This window comes from Anomaloglossus baeobatrachus, chromosome 6, assembly GCF_048569485.1.
Source record: "Anomaloglossus baeobatrachus isolate aAnoBae1 chromosome 6, aAnoBae1.hap1, whole genome shotgun sequence".
Taxonomy (NCBI): Eukaryota; Metazoa; Chordata; class Amphibia; order Anura; family Aromobatidae; genus Anomaloglossus; species Anomaloglossus baeobatrachus.
In genome coordinates, this window is record NC_134358.1 from 75,378,244 (window position 1) to 75,399,293 (window position 21,050).

Below are 21,050 nucleotides of genomic sequence, written 5' to 3' on the forward strand. Positions count from 1 at the left end.
GCGCCTCTTGGGTGATTGTAACCACTTCTTATTGGAAATGTGGCCCCAGCTTGCTCACATTTATGAAGGGAAGAGGTTTGTGGGTTACTACAAGGAAATTATAGGTTTTATTGGGTTTTTATTGCGTTGTAACCTACAAAGCATGCTAGTCATTCAAAGCAGCCTTGATTCTCTGCATATCTTGAGTTTATGAATCTGGCATCTTATATCTTTCCAATAAACTCAAAGTACCAGTAACTATATACTCCAGGTTAGAAAAACCTACTCACACTTTATAAACCCATTGCAACTTTAGGTAGGTCGATGCCAACGCCGGAGACCTCAAGTCAATGTGGTATGGCACCAGCTACTTGTAGCTGACCGCTAAAGTCCACATTCTCACTGGCCGCTACCGTAACCGGTCAAGAAACCGGCTCTGCATATTGTGACCCACCAGGACTGTGGCACTCTCCATTACAATATGCGGCATAAAACACAAATGTACATTATACCTATTAATGTAAAAGGCAATAACACTCTAAACAAAGTGCTTGTAAAAACAATCTTACTTTTCAATCTACTCTATAATTTAAAAATCGCTCAACTCTTGCAGGGAATCTGTCAGCAGGATTTTGCTATGCAAGCTGAGGACCACATGCTGTTATGGTTAAAAAAAAAGTGTGTGTGTGTGCGCGCGCGCAATTGCTTGGAATAAAGCAGTTTATTACCCTGTGGTTAACGTTGCAAGACTAAAAACTGGCACCCCTGGCAGTCCAGCATGCCACCTGCTGTGATCGACACTTCAGTCAATGCGCAATCACTATTGAGAGCCTGGTGTGGCGGGGGCAGCTCTGCTGTGATCCTGAATCTAAATTTTGGCCGTTTCATAACTGTTTCAGCCAGTAATCTGTGATACACCGTTAGATTCAGGATCTCTTTGCCTACATTATGTTGCTGTCAGATGAGCTAGCAAAAACCTGCGGACATCTTCCCTTTAAGATCGGAGAGTATTTGTAAAGTTTACTTCTCACTTCTTGGGGAACCATCCATTATTGCAGTTTAGCAGCACTGGCTGAAGTGCACTGTGCTTACAAGCATTTTCTAATGGAGCTTTTAAGCACTGCTCTGAAACTGGCCGGACCACTGTTGCCTCCCGATTTTGGCAATCTTCAGTGTTTTTGGTTTTTTTTAATTGGTGGAAGGTGATGCACAGGTCTACTCATGTCCACCTAAATCAGCAGACCTTTTTAGAACAGGGAAGCTAGAGGAGAACTTGTAATACTTGTATAGAATACTTGTGTTTTGTGAAGATCAGATTTAGATGTATCTGTTCTTTAAATAAAACTGGTCACCCACTCACTCCTGGTTGTCATCCCATTGATTGAAGACACCAGGCTCTAATTTCACCTTCAAATTATCTGCAAATTCTTTAGGTTCACATACTTTTGCTACTCAGATGTATTTATATTGGATGTTATTTTGTGTGTGTGTGTGTGTGTGTACATATAATATATCATTTTTAGCCTGTTACATTTTAGGGGTTAAAAGCCCTTCTCTCCAACTTTGTTAGATTTCCATTAGCAAAAGTGATTGTCATAAATTACTGCCCCTTGTAATATTTATTTTCTTTAACCCCCCCCCCCCCCCAGGGGCGGCCATCGGGAGACTCATTCATTCAGATGAAGTCAGCAGAGAGGGCTTTTCTGGCCGCACAGAAGTGTCACAAGAAGACCATGAAGGACAGATATGTGGAGGTGTTTCAGTGTTCTGCAGAGGAGATGAACTTTGTCTTAATGGGGGGAACTTTAAATCGCAATGGCTTGTCCCCACCGCCATGTAAGTTACCATGTAAGTTTGGGCTGAGGGTGTTGCCGCTTCTCTGCGCTTCGAGCTGGTAGGTGCTGGAACTGCTTCCTTCTTTTGTGGGGATTTGGCCGGTTGTACTTAGTGTTCATAAAAGGGGGAAAAACAAATCAACGTCTGCAATATCTTGGTGAATGAGATTTTTGGGCATCAGTGGGATGTTTATGCAGCCTTTTATCTTTTTATCTTATTTTTTTTTTTTTGTATTTTTCTTAAAGGGGAACTAAAGCAAAACTCTCCAAAGTATGAAGCCTCCACTTGCGCTTCTCTAGTCGGTCAACGGAGAATAATATAATGGGAATAATAGAAGCTCAGATAATTTATTGCGTATATTGTACCTATGACATGTAAGATCTCCACTTGCTGTCATTCAATAAGAACTTTCATTGTTTTCTACTGTAAAAATGTAGAGAAATGCTTGTACATGGCTGATGGCATTACAGTCCAGTTATCAGGGGTTAAGTTCCCATGATTAGTGTTAGTTGCGTTTTTGGTGCTAAGTATTTTCACTGCATCCAAAACGCAGCATTTACAGTACGAGGAAAGTGGATGGGATTAATTGAAATCTCTTGTCCACTTTTTTTTTACGCTGCATAAATTTAGACAGTTTATCCAAGTCGCAACACGTTCATTTCTCTTGCGGGAACACTGCATTTTTCTGTGCGGATTTTCCCCATAGACTTACAATAGATGTGGAAAATCCGCATATAAAGACACGTGTTTTTGGTGAGTTTACACTGCAGAAATGCACACCCCCCCCCCCCCCATGTAATCCGCACCTAATGTCAATATCAGGAAGTTTAAAAAAACACTGTCTTGAAAGGGGTATGCCCATCTCAATGATCCTATCCTAATATGTAGTAGATGTGCTAACATTAGTAAATGCCTTCAATTAGAAATGAGGTATAGTTCTCCTGATTCACGGGCGCTTATCTCATGTTTAGGGCATTACAGGACCTTAGTTATCCATGAATATGATCACTAGCAACTAACTGGCTGTGACTGTGTGGTTGTCACCACTGATACTAAAGGTCCTGCAATGTCCTGTACATGGGGTAAGCAACATAGTGAATCAGGAGAACTATGTCGCTTACTCCATGTACAGGGCATTGCAGGACCTTTGGTATGCATGGTTACAACCACAGTCACAGCCAGTTAGTTGCTAGTGATCATATTCATGGATATGTGACGCCCTGGGCAAGCCAGGGGTCACAGGTCATCACACCACCACACCCTACACCCCGGATAGGTACACCAAAGCTACACAAAAATCCTTGTTGCCTTCCTCCAGGGGCTGATGTCCACACCAGGGGGTGGGCCAGGCGGTTGGCTCCGCCCACCGAGGAGTTCACAGCCCTGGAGGCGGGAAAACCAGGCAGATAGAGATCATAGAAAATAAAGGAGCGGGCAGCACTCTGCAGGTAGCTTCAGACAGCTTTATTTTTCGATGCTGACAGGTGTAACAGACATGAGGGAGTGGCGGGAGGGGAGCACGAGGACGACTGTACCGTTTCGCACCTCTAGGGGCGCTTTCACGGGTCCATACCCGAAAGCGCCCCTAGAGGTGCCAAACGGTACCGACGTCCTCGTGCTCCCCTCCCTCCACTCCCTCATGTCTGTTACACCTGTCAGCATCGAAAAATAAAGCTGTCTGAAGCTACCTGCAGAGTGCTGCCCGCTCCTTTATTTTCTATGAATTGATGGCTTCGTCTGGGCAATAGCACCACGGTTTAGACAGCAGCTTCCATCATACCAGGAATTTTTTCAGGATTGTGCCCGATGTCACAAAGCAACAACCACACTGCTTAGTGGTGAAACGGGATCATCTCACTACCTCTTGAAAGGGTAAGAAGTGCTGTGCACTTTTCCTTCTGTTATTTCAAAGGCAGATAGAGATCAGTTTAGAGAGAGTTAGAGAGTGGAAGTGAAGGAGTAAACAGTGAAGTGGTAGAGGAGCAAGAAAGGAAGGAGAAGGAGGACAGTGAGAGTAGTGACAGAGAAAGTGACAGTTGAGAGAGCCTGAAGTTGGTCCGGGTGTGTGCCCCGGACTGAGAACAGCAAGGTCAGCAGACGGCGGTGACTGTCTGCAGGAGAGGCTACTTGGAGGTTGCCGAAAGGACCGTGGACGGGTGGTGGCCCGGCGGTACCGGAGCGGTATACGAAGAGAAGCCAGCACCATTGGCAGGGGCCTTTCGGATCCCGGCAAGGCTAGGAGTCGCCGTGAATTTGCCAAATCCGTCAGTGAAGGGGACCTCCGGGTCTCCCCACAACCAAGTCCCGATTTGAAGGCAACAGTCCGACCGTTAGAGAGAGACACCGCCACCGCCAAGGCACCAGTTTCTCAGGGCCAGCGCCTACGGGCAAAGAGGGGCTCCTCTGGCACATATCCAAGCCGGGGAGCGGGTAACCGGTGGGAACCCATCGCTACCAACATAGATTTAGGTGCAGAAAAAGGGACAGTCACCGTCAACTACCGGGGAAGAGCAACAGCAGCCGTCCGTGGGAACAGTCTTTCCAGCCGTGTGTTTTACCGAGAACTGTGTCACCGTCTCAGGCTGAGTGAGTACCGCAGTGCCGTGCGGCACAGCGCTGCCCCCGCGTCCCTGCACCGGCCCCGCCATCCCTCATCCTCCAACTCATCACTGGGCCCCGGGACAACCACCCCCCCTACCCACGGAGCGGAGAACTAACAACTTTGCTCCCTGTCACCGCTCCCGGGATTCCCATACAGAGCAGCGGTGGTGTTCCTACAATCACCACAACCGTGGGTGGCGTCACGGACAATAAACTATCCCAAAAACCAAACCCCTTTCACTCACGGGCGAGGAGCGCCGCTCGAGTCCCCAGGATCCGGCCCCTCGCTCGAGCCACCGAGCAGCAGCAGGCCGCAGCGGCAGCCGGACCCGAGCAGTGGGAGAGCGCAGCGTCCCCTCCTCCGCCCGCGACAGATACCTAAGGTCCTGTAATGCCCTAAACATAAGTGGCAGTGAATCAGGAGAACTATACTAAATTTCTAATTGGGTGTTTTTTATAATATTATTACACCTACATATTTGGATAGGATCTTGGAGATGAGGTTAACGCTTTTTTAAAGGATGACACCCCAAACAGGAGTGTCAGTGTGCATGAAAAAGACAAACTAAGGCGCAGAAATTCTGCAGCGTCAAAAACGCAACTGATCGTGTAAATGTAGCCTATGTGCACACGTTGCCATTTTTTGACCACAAAGATGCAGAGTTTTTTGTGCGTTTTTGGCCACTAAAAAACTCACAAACGCACCAGCAGTAAAAAAACTCATGCGTTTTTGCGCATTTTACTGAATTTTTTTGCAGTTTTTGCGTTGCTGCGTTTTTTCCAATGCATTGCATGGATGAAAAACGCTGGCAAAAACGTAGAAATAATTGACATGTTGCATCTTTGGTCACCACCAAAACGCACCTAAAACAAAACTGCACTGTGCGGACAGCAATAATGAAAACTCAGACTTTGCTGGGGAAGAAAAGTCATGCAGTTTTAAGACCAAAAAACGCACCCGAAAAACGCCCAGTGCGCACATAGCCTAAGGCTCTGTGCCCACGCTGTGTATTTTGACGCGATTTTAACTCAGATTTTCTGAAATCTGCAGCAAAGTCTGCATGCCCATTGTGAAGCCAGCAAAGTCTGAGAATTCAGAAGTGCTGTGCCCACGATGCTTATTTTTCCCTTACATATTTGTTGCAGATTTGGTGTAGAAAAAGAAATCTGCACCAATTACACAAGGGAAAAACGCTCAACGTGGGCACAGCACTTCTGAATTCTCATAGACTTTACTGTCTTCATAATGGACATGCAGATTTTGCTGCAGATTTCTGAAAATCTGCATCAAAATCCGCAGCGTGGTCACAGGGCCTAAAAGTGGAGATCTTGAAAATTAATTAAAATATGATTTTTAACTTTTAATTATATAAAATGTTTGCCAGAACCATAATACCCCTTACCCTTTTACCCCTAGGCAATTCACGCTATATGGCAGAGGTGCTCAATCACTAAATGGAGCTGATCCCATGCCATTCAGTGCAGTTGAATATACAGCCGGCACTCCCAGAGTAACGTCTGCCATACGCTCCCATCCCAGTCAGTTTTCAGTTACATTTAGCAGTTTAGGAAAAGCAAGAGGGTAGAGGCGTGCGTGACTTCTGATGCCTTGTCCCCCCTATGATGTGATTATGGCTTCCTGATGCGTTTCCATAGAAGCTGGGGTCTGCATAAGGCCCTGGCCTGCAGGGTTACTATGCCTATGAAGCCTATGGCTGGGCATCATATGGGAGCAGTAATAATACAATATACTGTAGTGTTGCAGTTCATTGTATAGGTAATTATTGATTCAAGTCCCGTAAAGGAGTTAAAAATATTTAAGAAGAAATAAATAAAAATATATATAATTCTACCCCTTTTTCTATAATGCATAAAAAGCTTGAAAGAATAAAAATAAAATTTAGTAACTCAGTATGGCTGAGTGCGCAATTGCCCAATCAAAATATATCCAATATTTCTACAATATAGTAAACACCAGAATGAGGAGAAAAAAAAAATCAAATACTGTAGTTAGAACTTCCAACCTCCTCCCCCTCTGGTCACATCACCTTCCAAAAAATGGAATAAAAAGGTTAATATTTACCTCACAATGTAAGAATAAAAACTACAGTTTTCCCCATACAGCTCTGACCTAAAGTTATGGGTCTTAGAATAAGGGCACTTTCACACTTGCGTTGTTTGGCAGCCGTCACAATCCGCCGCTTTGGGAAACAACGTATTCCGTCAACTGATGTGCACTGTTTCCCATTGACTTGTATTGATGACTCATTGCAATGGATGGCCTTGCGTTGTATCCACCGGTTGACGCTGCGTTGCACCCACCAGGCGGAAAGAACGCAGCATGTAGCGTTTTTCTGCACTTCCCAGAGTGTCAAAACACAATGTGCAGGATTCCTTCGGCGTCCGTCATTTTTATAATGGAAGCCTATGGTGGCGGATTTCGTCATTTGACGAATTCCTGTGACTGATCCTTCTTTACACAACTGCACATGCTCAGTTGAGTAAATTCCTGAAAAAAGCTAAAACGGATTCCGTTTTGCACGATCCGTCGCATCAATTTTGCCACTATATGCAACGCATCCGTTACATCCGTCACACAACGCACTGTGACTGATGCCGCACAACGCAAGTGTGAAACTAGCCTAAGGCAACTGTAATCAAATTACTTGACATGCCTCCGATAATTTGTTTTTCATGGCTGCAATAAATGGAAAAGATTCATGGCAAAACTCATGTCCCGGAATTTCCCTGGAAGCCCATCAAGATTGGGGTAAAGGTCAACGCGTACCCCTGGCCCTCGTTTGCAGACCATACACTGCTTTATTGATGGACCCTGACTATGTGTAATTTTCTTATTGCATTTTTATGACCTGGTGCCCTGTTTAAATATAAACAGGGGATCCCCTTAAGTGTGGTCTTTTTATTTCAATTTACATGTAGTATTTTGTTTGCATTTAGTTCCCCTCTAAGTCACTTTAGTTAACGCTTTCACCCAGAGCGGAGTCAAAACTGCATCCTTGATTTTTCTTGTATAAATTACTTTTTTTCTACTTATCTTCATTGCTGATCTTGGGAGCGAAAAGTTGTGCTGTGCCACCAAAATGTGTATAGCCATTGTTGTTGTTTTGTAATTAAAACACGGATCTGCTACTAATCCTGATATGATTATCTTAGCAAATGTCTTTTTTTTTTTTTTTTTTTTTCCCAGGAACTAATTTTTTGGCGCAAATATTTTTTTTTTTATTTTTATTTTACGATTTCTGTTCCGGTTATTCCTCCTACAAATATTTTTTATTTAGTGGACAACTGGCTTTTTACCAGCTGGGGAGGGGGGGGTTGTCCCCTGTGCACCCATCACTGTACAATCTGTATTAGACAAAATTAATGGAAACATTCAGTGGTCAGTTTGAGTGATCAGAAGGAATAAGAAGAATAGCACAAAGCCGAGTGATGGGGTGGTGAAGGGGGGGGGGTGGTCAGGGGGGAGATACGCCAGGATTTGTTTTTGGGTATTTCCTAAAATAAACATGTGGGGAGCGGTAACAGATCTTCTTATCATTTACACGCCCAATGCAACTGAATGTTTTAAATGAATATTTGGGAAAAATGTATGATTGATTTTGTTGATTTGCCAATGACAAATAAGGAGTCACTGACTAACACTTTTTGTACAATACAGTTTTAAAATATTAGGAGATATATATTATATTTATATTATTAGTTTCCTGATCGCCGTTGAGCTAGGTGACCTCAGACAATGGCCCCTGATGCTCCAGGACTTGTGCTCATCTGTATATACGCTTCTGTGTCTGGAGGCTTCAAAATTATGTAGGACTGTAAATTTAAGCAGAGCAGTGGACGTTTTCTGGAAGTCTGACATTTGTTTTTAAGCAAGTTGACGCCTGCTTAGGTTCCAGTGTTTGTGCCCTGTGGGTTTCATACTTTTATACCATTAGATCTCAGAGGTGGAGGAGGAGAGGTAACTTCTTTCACTTCCTCAATGATGGCCACGTATATAGCGGGTATATTATTTAAAAAAAAAAAAGTGTATCTCACTTTAGTGAGATTGATCCAAGACTTGGATCCGTCAGACAAGTTCTATGGGTCAGTGGAAAAAAAATGGCCTCTCAGGCAATCTGCTTGTTTTTCTTGGCCTTTTTTTTAATTAGAATGTTGGGAAGCCTTTAAAAACCTCCCCCCCCCAAGACAAACGCAATAACTGCCCAAACTGAGTACATTCCCACGATCAGTGTTTGAGTGCATAATTTCTGAAGCATTTCTGCACCTTAGTTTATGTGCAGGGTGTTTATTACTTATTTTTGTTTCAAAGTTGATTAACACAGGCAACAGAGCAAATGGGAAGATGCCCATATCACATAAACAAGATTATTACAGGTTATAATAATATAAAATCATGCATGGTTAGAACTTTCACCTTTTTCAAAACACTATAACCAGCAGTGTCCCAATACACACAAACACATATATACAGACACAGAAAAACAAAGATATTGCTAGATAATTATAGAAATACATTAGGCTAGATAAAGATATCCTGCAGAAATGTCACAATCCCCTGCATATTATATACTTGTACCCTTTTAGTGCCCTTCAGGTGGCACTAAAGGGTGTTTAGCATAGTTTATTTAAAAAAAAAATAAAATAAATAATTGTGGGCTTAGTTGCATTTTTGTAACCAGAAAAGGTAAAGCAGACTACTGCTGGCTAATATTTTTTAATAACTCTGTGCATGTCCAATAATAATCTGCCTTTGAGGATCAGCCTCACATCCAGGTCCAGGGGGATCCTACAAACATTGTCTTTACATCAATTTCCTATTAACTCACCCACTGCAAAGTGTTGGTGTGTGTGTAAAAAAAAAAAAAAAAAAAATTTAAAAACTGAATAAAAAAAGTTAAAAAAAAACTAGATGCAAAACTGAAGACCTGTTTTCGTTTTAACATCCGTAAAAACAGTGTGAATATAACATTCAAAAATTTACTTTTTTTTTATTAATTTTTTTTTATATATGCATGTAAACTGGGTTATCCTCTCCAAGATTTGCCTTCTAACAAAACCCAAATTGCAAAGTTTTTATCGCCTCCTGTGAGTCTTTTTTTGCTGGCTGTAGGATTGTTTAATGGAGAGCCGATCAGATCATTCGCCATGGTGGTCTGACAGTTTGATGCTTTCATGTCGTTTTCTGAGCTCCTCATCTTATTGACCACATCCAAGTGGAATGTGCCAGTAACAGTCAAATGGTGCAAAATGTTTAATGAAATCCAATTGCAGAGGGGTTTTTTTTTGTTTGTTCTTTAAGCCCCATATACATGTATTTTAAATAATCAGCCTTTAAGGCAATTGAGCAGCTTCCATGTAGAGTATTGTACAGTGAGATATTTGGACATTTCACAAGTTCTTCACATCGTGTGTGTGTGTGTGTGTGTAAAAGTAAAAAAATTAATCTGTCAGCAGGTTTTTGCTATGAAATGTGAGTAGCATGATGTAAGGACATTGACCAGCGATGTGTCACTTAGTAGGCTGTTTTGTGGTTTCAATAAATCCGTGTTTTATCAGCAGGAGATTATCACTAGGAGCCTCCTAGTCAACTGTTGTGTAACCCGTCCCACAGCTTATTGGCAGGTTTTTGTGTACATTGTATATTGACAGCTGTGAAGTGAATAGGGTTGTACAGAGCTCAGCATTCAGATCTGAATACACCTGCAGCAGAGTAAGTTGTATAAAAATGACAGTATGCAGCCCAGTAAGTGATACATCACTGGAATCGGGTCTCAGCCCCGTTCTTTTATGCTGCTCTCGGATTACATGACAAATCCTGCTGAAAGATTCCCTTTAATCTGCTTGGGCAACTATTTAAATGTTATGGGCCGTCTCTACAGGAATGAAGAGGTCCTGTGTCTGGATTCTTTTCTCATTGATGCATTTCTCTTCCTCTAGGTTTGTCCCCACCATCATACACCTTTCCAGCAACCACCGCCGTCATTCCTACTGAAGCAGCGGCCATTTATCAGCCTTCATTACTCCTCAATCCACGCGCCCTGCAACCATCTCCAGCGTATTACCCAGCCGGCGCACAGCTCTTCATGAACTACACTGCTTACTACCCAAGGTATTAATGGCCAGGAACAGTAAGAACTGGCACCGATGGCATGGTGGGTATGGGTACCACTGATCAATCACGGTTCTGAGACTGGTAGTGCGTAAACCCATAACTGTGCACCCACCGTAGCAGAGGCCTCCGGGTGCAGGCAGTGGGAGGTACGCTGGAGGGCTAAATTCAAGGGCACGAGGCGGCAGTGAGGGTTAATGGGTGAGTGAGCCGCAATAAATCTCTAGCAGTAAAGGCTTCTGTAACGAGTAGAAATCTTTCAACCTGCCAAATTGTTGCCCTGGAGTTAAAATAGTTGTGTGCAAGGTCAGGCTTTGTTTCTTAGGTCTGCAGCTTCTGTACAGAGCGAAGAATGCTACCTATGTAGGAGACGGTTTCTCAAGCTCCTGGGGCGTGGTAGACCTCCAGGACACGGTAGACCTTTACATTTGGTGCTGCACTCTGTAGAGGTATTACAGGTTCAGCAAATAATCACTTATTTGTTGCGTAATGAAGAATTTGAAACATTTTTGTAATATACCGTATATACTTGCCATATGGGACGGCTCACTGTTTTTTTTTTGCAAGGCTCCTTACAAGATACAGCTCTGGTGGGGCACACAGGTGAACGATAAAGGCTCATGTTTAGTGGCAGCAAGCGGAGAACTTCAGAAAATATACAATGACGAATTCTGGAAAATTATATCAATTGAACCCTTTGCTGAAACTCTAAAATCCCTTTTAAGGCGGTGTGCACACAATGTTTGTGGTTTTTTTTTTTTTTTGTTTTTTTTTTTTATGTAATTTGCAAATGTGCATGCTTATCTTTATGCTAGCAAACAAATGAGAATTGTGAAGTGCTGTACACACGTTGCTTATTTTTTTTTCTCTGCAGGTCTGTTGCAGAAAATCTGCAACATGTCAAAGTTTTTTTTGTTTTGTTTTTAACGGCCTTTTTATGACTTTTCCACCACTTGATTTTAAGAAGTGTGGCACAAACACCCAAAAAATTAATTTTTTTTTTTTTTTTTTTTGGTGCGTGGTTTTTTGTGGGTTTTTTTTTTTCCCCCAGAAGGTGCAGATTTGATATAAAAAAAATTTCTGCAACGTGCGCACATATCCTATTGGAGTATTTTTAGATGACTAAATTTTAATAAACCTTTTGTGTATTAAAGGGCTATACTCATCAGCTCCTGCCACCTGAGGTGAGACTATTAGATCTGCGAGGCTGGGCAGAGTTATCCCTACCTCTGTCATAAAAAGCTGACAGCAGATCACTGGGCTGACGGCTAACGCTCCCAATTTCCCCTACTCATATGGTTTTGGTATAGCCGAGCATTCCTATATTCGGAGATCCATTGCAGCGGCGTACCTCCCCAGCAAACAGAAGGACCTGGTGATTGAATTCCATCTACCTGTTCTTTTATGTTCTCCGAAATATTTTTGTGAGGCCCCCTGTGTCCACCATTCACGTTACAGTCAAACAATCTCAACCGATGGGTTTAGATTTGTTTTCGTCTGCACCTTTTTATGCACATGGGTCATTTGACTGGAGGCAAAATAACATTCTCACACTTATCACTGGCTGTGTGCTCGGTGGTGTGGACTGGTTTGTGAATATTTGTGGTATTTGCGCCCTGACTTTGAGGTTAGATTGTCCTAGGGCTTTTTTTTTTCCCTTTTGTATCTCATTTTTGTGTTTTGGTATGTGTATTTTGTTAGTGAAGCCTGCCCTTCTTTTTTTTTTTTTTTTTTGTTTTTTTGTTTTTAGCCTAGATAGGTAGGTTTTTGCGTTACTCGTTAAGCCCCCAAATTTCATATTCTGTATCCAGGGCATTTTAAAGGGTCGTTTCCCAGCACATTATCGTATAGACACCTCTAATTTATATAGACCGCTCAACTGTTTTTAAATAAATTTAATTTTCTTTGTCGCTCTATTGGGAGACCCAGACAATTGGGTGTATAGGCTATGCCTCCGGAGGCCGCACAAAGTATTACACTTAAAAGTGTTAAGCCCCTCCCCTTCTGCCTATACACCCCCCGTGCTCCCACGGGCTCCTCAGTTTTTTGCTTTGTGCAAAGGAGGTCAGACACGCACGCACAGCTCCACAGATTGGTCAGCAGCAGCTGCTGACCATGTCGGATGGAAGAAAAGTGGGCCCATATAGGGCCCCCAGCATGCTCCCTTCTCACCCCACTCTTGTCGGCGGTGTTGTTAAGGTTGAGGTATCCATTGCGGGTACGGAGGCTGGAGCCCACATGCTGTTTTCCTTCCCCCATCCCCCTCAGGGCTCTGGGTGAAGTGGGATCTTACCGGTCTCCAGGCACTGAGACCGTGCTCCATCCACAGCTCCTAAGACTCTGCTGGATAGGAGCCGGGGTATCGTTCAGGGACATGGCCCTGCTACTTGAAGGTACTCTGTGTCCCTGTGGGGACCGCGCACAGCAACACTCCAGCATTGCTGGGTGTGCTAGTGCACCGGGGACCGCGGCGCTGACCGAGTTAATGTGCCATTACACACTCAGCGTCGCTGAGTGTGTTTATGTAGGGGGGACTACCGTACTACCCGCCGCCGCCATGTTTTTAACACTGAGGCGCGGCTGGGACTTGTAGTGCGCCGGGGACTTCCGCGCGGCCGCGCTTTTACGGCGGCCGCGTTTATTACTCGAGTCCCCGGCTTTTGCGGCCTAGTCTTTCTTCCTCCCGCCCACAGCCCTGACAAGCAGGGGAAGGGCGGGACGCTGCACAGGATGAGCAGCACTGAGGGCTGGAGCATGCTTTGCATACTCCACCCCCCTCACTGTCCTCTCCTCAGAAGCCGGCAGCCATTCCTGTCAGCTCCTTGAATGCTGCAGAGGGGGACAAATTCTGACAGACCCAGGCAGGGACCCTGGTGGCCTCACAACCGCTTTATGCGGGGGGGTATGCAGCATCTGTGGTGCTAGCCACATTTGTGCAGGAGTGTAATTTTAAATCATATGTTTATAAGATATGCTTTACACTGTAGGGTGCACAGTTGATTCTGTATAGATATTGTGTTGCTCAGGGAAGTCGACAGCATGGCGCCCATAAAAGGCAGGAGCGCCAAACCACAGGCTTACTATGCTGCCTGCGCCGCATGTACGACCCCTCTGCCGGCAGGATCCACTGAGCAATCCAGACCGGTATCTCAGCACAGGGGCACTGTTGAATCATTGCTCCCTGGCCCACCTCAGTTGGACCAGAGGTCTCCCCGGGGTGTCTCATAGATCCCAGAGTGAGGTCTCTGATACAGACCCCATCCCCTGACCGTCTAAGCGAGCTCGCTGGGAAATTCCCTCGACATCTTCATATTGGTCAGGGTCTCAGCGGGGGGAATCCCTGGATGATGAAGCGGAGACAGCTGATCAGGATTCTGATCCTGAGGCCGCTCTCAATCTTGATACGCCTGACGGGGACGCCATAGTGAACGATCTTATAGCGTCTATCAATCAAAGATGCCACTCACAGGCAGATGGAGCTCTGGTTGAAATCCATCTATGAAGCTATCAGCGCTTCTTTTACACCAGCATTTGCAGCCGTATGGGTGCTACAAGCTATCTCAGCAGGTCAAGCGCAAATTGACGCAGCCACACAGACGTCGGCATTTGCGTCTTACGCTATTAATGCTGTCCTGGACTCTGCGAGCCGTATGGCGGTTGCTACCGCCAATTCGGTGGTACTCTGCAGGGCCTTGTGGCTACGGAACTGGAAGGCAGATTCTGCTTCCAAAAAAGCGTTTAACCAGTTTGCCAATTTCTGGCGACCGACTGTTTGGCGAACGTTTGGATGAAATCATCAAACAATACAAGGGAAAGGATACATCTTTACCCCAGCCCAAACCGAACATACCCCAACAGAGGATGGGGCAGTCGAGGTTTCGGTTCTTTCGGGGCGCGGGCAGGTCCCAATTCTCCTCGTCCAAAAGGCCTCTGAATAGATCAAGGGCTCTCCGATTCATGGCGGTCTAAGTCAAAAAGACCACCGGAGGTGCCGCTACCAAAGCGGCTTCTTGATGGCTTTCGGTCTCCTCAATCCGCATCCTCGGTTGGTGGCAGGCTTTCCCGCCTTTGCGACTCCTGGCTGCCAAGGGTAAAAGACCGTTGGGCGAGAGACATTCTGTCTCACGGTTACAAGTTAGAGTTCGCCTCTCGTCCCCCGACTCGATTCTTCAGGTTATCCCCGCCTCCCGAGCGAGCCGAGGCTCTTCTGCAGGCGCTGGGCACCCTGAGGGCAGAAGGAGTGGTGGTCCCTGTTCCTCTTCAGCAACAGGGTCACGGGTTTTTCTCCAACCTGTTTGTGGTTACAAAGAAGGACGGGTCTTTCCGTCCTGTCCTGGACCCGTAACTGCTCAACAAACACGTATAGACCAGACGGTTCCGGATGGAAACCCTCCTCTCCGTCATCGACTCAATGTCCCCAGAAGATTTCCTTGCATCGATCGATATCAAAGATGCTTTTCTCCACGTACCGGTGGCTCCAGAGCACCAACGCTTCTTGCGCTTCACCATAGGAGACGAACACCTGCAGTTCGTGGCACTGCAGTTCGGCCTGGCTACAGCCCCACGGGTTTTCACCAGGGTCAGGGCTACAGTAGTTGCGGTCCTCCACTCTCAGGGTCACTCGGTGATCCCTTACTTGGACGATCTGCTGATCAAGGCACCCTCTCAAGAGGCATGCCAACACAGCCCCGACGCTTCTCTGGGGGCTCTCCAGAGTTTCGGGTGGATCATCAATTTTCCAAAGTCAAATCTGACACCAGCCCAATCGCTGACATATCTTGGCATGGAGTTTCATACCCTATCGGCGATAGTGAAGCTTCCGCTGATCAACAAGCGTTCACTACAGAAAGGGGTGCAATCTCTCCTTCAAGGTCAAGCACACCCCTTGAAGGGCCTCATGCACTTCCTGGGGAAGATGGTGGCAGCAATGGAGGCAGTTCCTTTCGCGCAGTTTCACCTGCGTCCTCTTCATTGGGACATCCTACGCAAATAGGACAGGAAACCGACGTCCCTTGACAGGAACGTCTCCCTCTCTCAGGCAACCAAAGCTTCCCTTAGGGGGTGGCTTTCTTCCCACTTCATTATCGCATGGGAAATCCTTCCTACCCCCATCCTGGGAGGTGGTCACGACGGACGCGAGTCTGTCAGGGTGGGGAGCAGTCTTTCTCCACCACAGGGCTCAGGGTACGTGGACTCAGCAAGAGTCCTCGCTTCAAATCAATGTTCTGAAGATCAGGGCAGTGTATCTTGCCCTAAAAAGTGTTCCAGCAGTGGCTGGAAGGCAAGCAGATCCGATTTCAGTCGGACAACTCCACAGTGGTGGCTTACATCAACCACCAAGGCGGAACACGCAGTCGGCAAGCCTTCCAGGAAGTCCGGCGGATTTTGATGTGGGTGGAAGCCACGGCCTCCACCATCTCCGCAGTTCACATCCCGGGCGTCGAAAACTGGGAAGCAGACTTTCTCAGTCGCCAGGGCATGGACGCAGGGGAATGGTCTCTTCACCCGGGCGTGTTTCAGGAGATCTGTTGCCGCTGAGGGAGGCCGGACGTCGACCTAATGGCGTCCCGGCACAACAACAAGGTCATGGCATTCATGGCACGCTCTCACGATCACAGAGCTATGGCGGCAGACGCCTTAGTTCGGAATTGGTCGCAGTTTCAACTCCCTTATGTGTTTCCTCCGCTGGCACTGTTGCCCAGAGTGTTACGCACGATCAGGGCCGACTGCCGCCGCGCCATCCTCGTCACTCCAGACTGGCCGAGGAGGTCGTGGTACCCGGATCTGTGGCATCTCACGGTAGGCCAAACGTGGGCACTACCAGTCCGTCCAGACTTGCTGTCTCAAGGGCCGTTTTTCCATTTGAATTCTGCGGCTCTCAACCTGACACTGTGGCCATTGAGTCCTAGATCTAGCGTCTTCAGGATTATCTCAAGAGGTCATTGCCACTATGAGACAGGTTAGGAAACCAACGTCCGCCAAGATCTACCACAGGACGTGGAAAAATTTCCTGTCGTGGTGCTCTGCTCGAGGTTTTTCTCCCTGGCCTTTTGCCTTGCCCATTTTTCTGTCCTTCCTTCAATCTGGACTGGAAAAGGGTTTGTCGCTCGGCTCCCTTAAGGGACAAGTCTCAGCGCTCTGTGTTTTTTCCAGTAGCGCCTAGCCAGACTTCCACAGGTATGCACGTTCCTGCAGGGGGTTGTCACATCGTTCATCCTTACAAGCGGCCGTTAGAACCCTGGGATCTGAACGGGGTGCTGATGGTTCTTCAGAAACCACCATTCGATCCAATAAGGGATATTTCTTTCTCACGCCTTTCGCAGAAAGTGATTTTCCTAGTAGCAGTCACTTCACTTCGGAGAGTGTCTGAGCTAGCAATGTTGTCGTGCAAAGCCCCTTTCCTGGTGTTCACCAGGACAAGGTGGTTCTGCGTCCGGTTCTGGAATTTCTCCCAAGGGTGGTACCCCCCTTTCATCTCAATCAGGATATCTCCTTACCCTCTTTTTGTCATCATCCAGTTCACCAATGTGAAAAGGATTTGCACTGGTTAGATCTGGTGAGAGCACTCAGGCTCTACATTTCTCGTACGGCGCCCCTGCGCCGCTCGGATGCACTCTTTGTCCTTGTCGCTGGCCAGCGTAAAGGGTCACAGGCTTCCAAATCAACCCTGGCCCGGTGGATCAAGGAACCAATTCTCGAAGCTTACCGGGCTGCCGGTTCCCTCAGGGCTCTAGGCCCATTCTACCAGAGCCGGGGGCGCGTCCTGGGCTTTGAGGCACCAGGCTACGGGTCAGCAGGTGTGTCAGGCGGCTACCTGGTCGAGCCTGCACACTTTCACGAAACACTATCAGGTGCATACCTATGCTTCGGCGGATGCCAGCCTAGGTAGACGAGTCCTTCAGGCGGCGGTTGCCCACCTGTAGGAAGAGGCCGTTTTACGGCTCTCTTACGAGGTATTATTTTACCCACCCAGGGATTGCTTTTGGACATCCCAATTGTCTGGGTCTCCCAATAGAGCGACAAAGAAGAAGGGAATTTTGTTTACTTACCGTAAATTCCTTTTCTTCTAGCTCTAATTGGGAGACCCAGCACCCGCCCCTGTTTTTTTGTGTACACATGTTGTTCATGTTTGGTTTCAGTTCTCCGATATTCCTTCGGATTGAATCTACTTTACACCAGTTTATAATCTGTTCCTCCTTCTTGCTTTTGCACCAAAACTGAGGAGCCCGTGGGAGCACGGGGGGTGTATAGGCAGAAGGGGAGGGGCTTAACACTTAAGTGTAATACTTTGTGCGGCCTCCGGAGGCATAGCCTATACACCCAATTGTCTGGGTCTCCCAATTAGAGCTAGAAGAAAAGGAATTTACGGTAAGTAAACAAAATTCCCTTCATCATTGATTTAAAATGGTTTTTTTTCATGTTAGAATGGAAATTGATTAGAGCAGCAAAAAAAATTACAAAGCTTTTGATTTTTATTGAATTATAAAATTTATTTATAGGGGTTACAGCCTGAAATAACACAATAACCTTTCTATTTAGTTGCTGCCGCCATTTGGCCATATACGTCCCTATGCAGTAAGCACCTCCACCACGGAATTTAATACCGTAGTTAAATTCATAGTCAGTGTGCTCCCCCTAGTGGCCACGAAGGATTTTTTTCCCTGTTAGAATATGGCAGCACATCAGGATCTGCTGCTGTTGAATAGTAACTGAGATTTCCAGGATGACCAAGGGCCTTACAGGGCTTTATATGGTTTAAAGCCCAGCATTCTAGGAATGGGCGCTGGGGCTTCCCTTTTTTTTTTTTTTTTTTTATCTGACCCCTTCACAATTCATTTGTAGGAAAATTATCAGTGTTGTCCCTCTAGGACTGGCAAATTCTAATTTGTGAATATACAGAATGAATGCAAGTGTTATGTCAAATAAGGTTTTTTGGAGTGTGGTGTTTTTTTTTTTTTTTTTTTTTTTTCACTCGTGATATATTTTATTTTTCAGCCCTCCAGGTTCTCCAAGCAATCTTGGGTTCTTCCCGACCACGGCTGGTGCCAGCAGTATCCCCCCTCATGGTGGAGCTGCGGTCGTGCGTATGCAAGGACTGGCCTACAACTCTGGCGTAAAAGAGATTTTGAATTTCTTCCAAGGATATCAGGTAGGCGGCAATGAGCAAGACAACTAATATCTTGACTAGTTCCACATACTTCCATCCATTTCTGCTGGCTGATAGGGATGATTTAACACCCACCTGCAACCATCTCTCTCCTGTAACAGCAACTTCTGGGTGGTCTTTATGTCGCGGGCGGGGAGGGGACGCTGCGCTCACCCACTGCTCTGGTCCGGCTGCTGCTGCTCGCTCGGTCGGTGGCTCGAGCGGTGGGCTGGATCCCGGGGACTCGAGCGGCGCTCCTCGCCCGTGAGTGAAAGGGGTGGTTTGGTTTAGGGATATTGTCCATGACGCCACCCACGGTTGCGGTGAGGTTGTGACACCACCGCTGCTCTGGACGGGGATCCCGGGACCGATGTCGGGGAGCAGCTTGGATGTTGTTTTTCCCCTCCGTGGGTAGGGGGGTTGGTTGTCCCGGGGCCTGGTGAGGGAGGGATGGCAGGTGGGTTACGGGGCCTGGTGAGGTGCAGGGTCGCGGGGGCAGCGCGGTGCCGCACGGCACAGTGGTACTCACTCAGCCAATGATGAATACAAAGTCTCCGGTAAAACAAACGGCTGGATGGAAGGGTCCCACAGACGGCTGTGGTGGTTCTTCTCCCGGTAGGTTGGCGGTGACTGCCTTTCCCTGCACCTGTGTTATGTTCTCGGTTCTGGTGGCTTCCCACCGGTAACCCGCTCCCCAGCTTGTATGGAGGCTGAGGGAGCCCCTTTTGCCCGCAGGCTCTGGCCCTGGGAACTGTAGCCTTGGCGGTGACTGTATTTCCCTTCACGGTTTGAGCTGTTGCCTTCAATCTGGTCTTGACTGCTGGGAAACCCCGGAGGTTCCCTTCGCTAACGGATTTGACCGGTTTTACGGCGACTCTTAGCCTGGTCGGGGTCCGTAGGCCCTGCCGAATGGTGCTGGCTTCTCTTCGGTCTCTGATCCGGTACCGCCGGGCCACCGCCCGTCCCGGGTCCTTACGGTTCACGTCAATCAGCCCCTCCTGCAGACGGTCACCACCGTCCGCCAACCTTGCTGTATGTGCCCGGGCCACGCACCCGGACACGGTCAGTCTCCTCCACTGCCACTTCACTCTTCAACTCCTCAAACTCAACTCTCCACTGAGCTCCTTCCTTTTCCCGCCTCCAGGACTGTGAACTCCTCGGTGGGTCGGGCCAACCGCCTGGCTCCACCCCCTGGTGTGGACATCAGCTCCTGGAGGGGAGGCAACAAGGATTTTTGTTTGACCTAGACGTGCCTAGCCGAGGTGTGGGGTGTGTTGTTGCAGTTCCTGTGACGTCCTGGCTTGTCCAGGGCGCCACATTTATAGAAGACACCAACCTCCCCCCACCTCCTCCGCCCTCTCCTCCCTTCCCTTTCTGTCCCAGATGACCTAAATTTTGTGGATTGTTTGAAAAATCAGGGCAGGTACATGCAACTATTCATGGTTTTTCAATGCAATAGGAGCCTATTTTTTAAAATAATCTTTTTGCAGCTTTATGCATACATTTCTGCAAATGAAGATTCATTCAATGCATCCTAACAGGTTGGAATTGCTGCAAACATAGGGGCATATACCCTTCATGTGAAGCAATAGGTTTTGCACTGCAGCACAAATAATTACATGCTACTACCGTAGGTATTGTGTGGTTGCTTATGTTGTTCCACTGGGCATCTGTATATTAGGCATGAGTTTTGCACTTTTGCTTGCATGGACCGCTGTGTGATGCTTCTGGCCTTTCTCGATGCATAGAGCCAATAATCCCATAAGTGTGGTCATCTGGTGGATTTCTGATCTCAATAAATGCCTTTGAGTGTTCTGGTTTCATGTAAATCAAGCTTAAAAGGGTTGTCCACTACTCGACAACACCTTCGCAATATAAGTATTTGCCCCTATTTAAAAACAAACACTTAGATATACCTCTGGTGGCACTGTTCCAGCGGTGTCTGTGTGCCGCCCCTGGTAGGCCTCTGAGCTGGGTCACAGAGTGGTGATGTGTGACAGGCTTTGTGATGGGGTTAAAAAATATTAAGGGAGAGAAAAGAAAAATAAACAGTTCCTGACGACAGTTGGGATGTTCGGCTTCGGGATGGCCGGGCACTGCTGGAGGCTATAGGAGTTAGGTGGCGATGCACAGTGCCAGAGGGATGTCCCCTCGCCCCCCCCCCCCTCCCAACTAGGACTGGGGCCTGGGGATGTTCAGGTAAGGATGGCGCAGCAGGGAATAATCATCCAGAGACAGGACAGGGAGCTTTTACTGAAGTGTATCGCCCCTGTGGAAGCAGCCGAGCTGCTCGGATCTGGGTTCGCTGTGGCTCGAGGTCTCCGGACCGGTCTCGCAGCTGGTCACTCACTTCCTATT

At 46.9% G+C, this 21,050-nt stretch overlaps 1 protein-coding gene across 2 annotated transcripts in view; it reads left to right on the plus strand.

Annotated features, from left to right (window-relative positions):
- The window catches only part of ESRP1 (epithelial splicing regulatory protein 1), a 109,823-nt gene that overhangs the window by 81,716 nt on the left and 7,057 nt on the right, over window positions 1-21,050 (plus strand). Inside the window, exons 12-14 of one of the 2 annotated variants that reach the window (XM_075353047.1) lie at window positions 1,629-1,827; window positions 10,375-10,546; window positions 18,542-18,695. In XM_075353047.1, the coding sequence (XP_075209162.1) occupies window positions 1,629-1,827; window positions 10,375-10,546; window positions 18,542-18,695 (525 nt within the window). The remainder of the gene's footprint in view (window positions 1-1,628; window positions 1,828-10,374; window positions 10,547-18,541; window positions 18,696-21,050) is intronic. The other variant, XM_075353048.1, reaches the window with a different exon arrangement.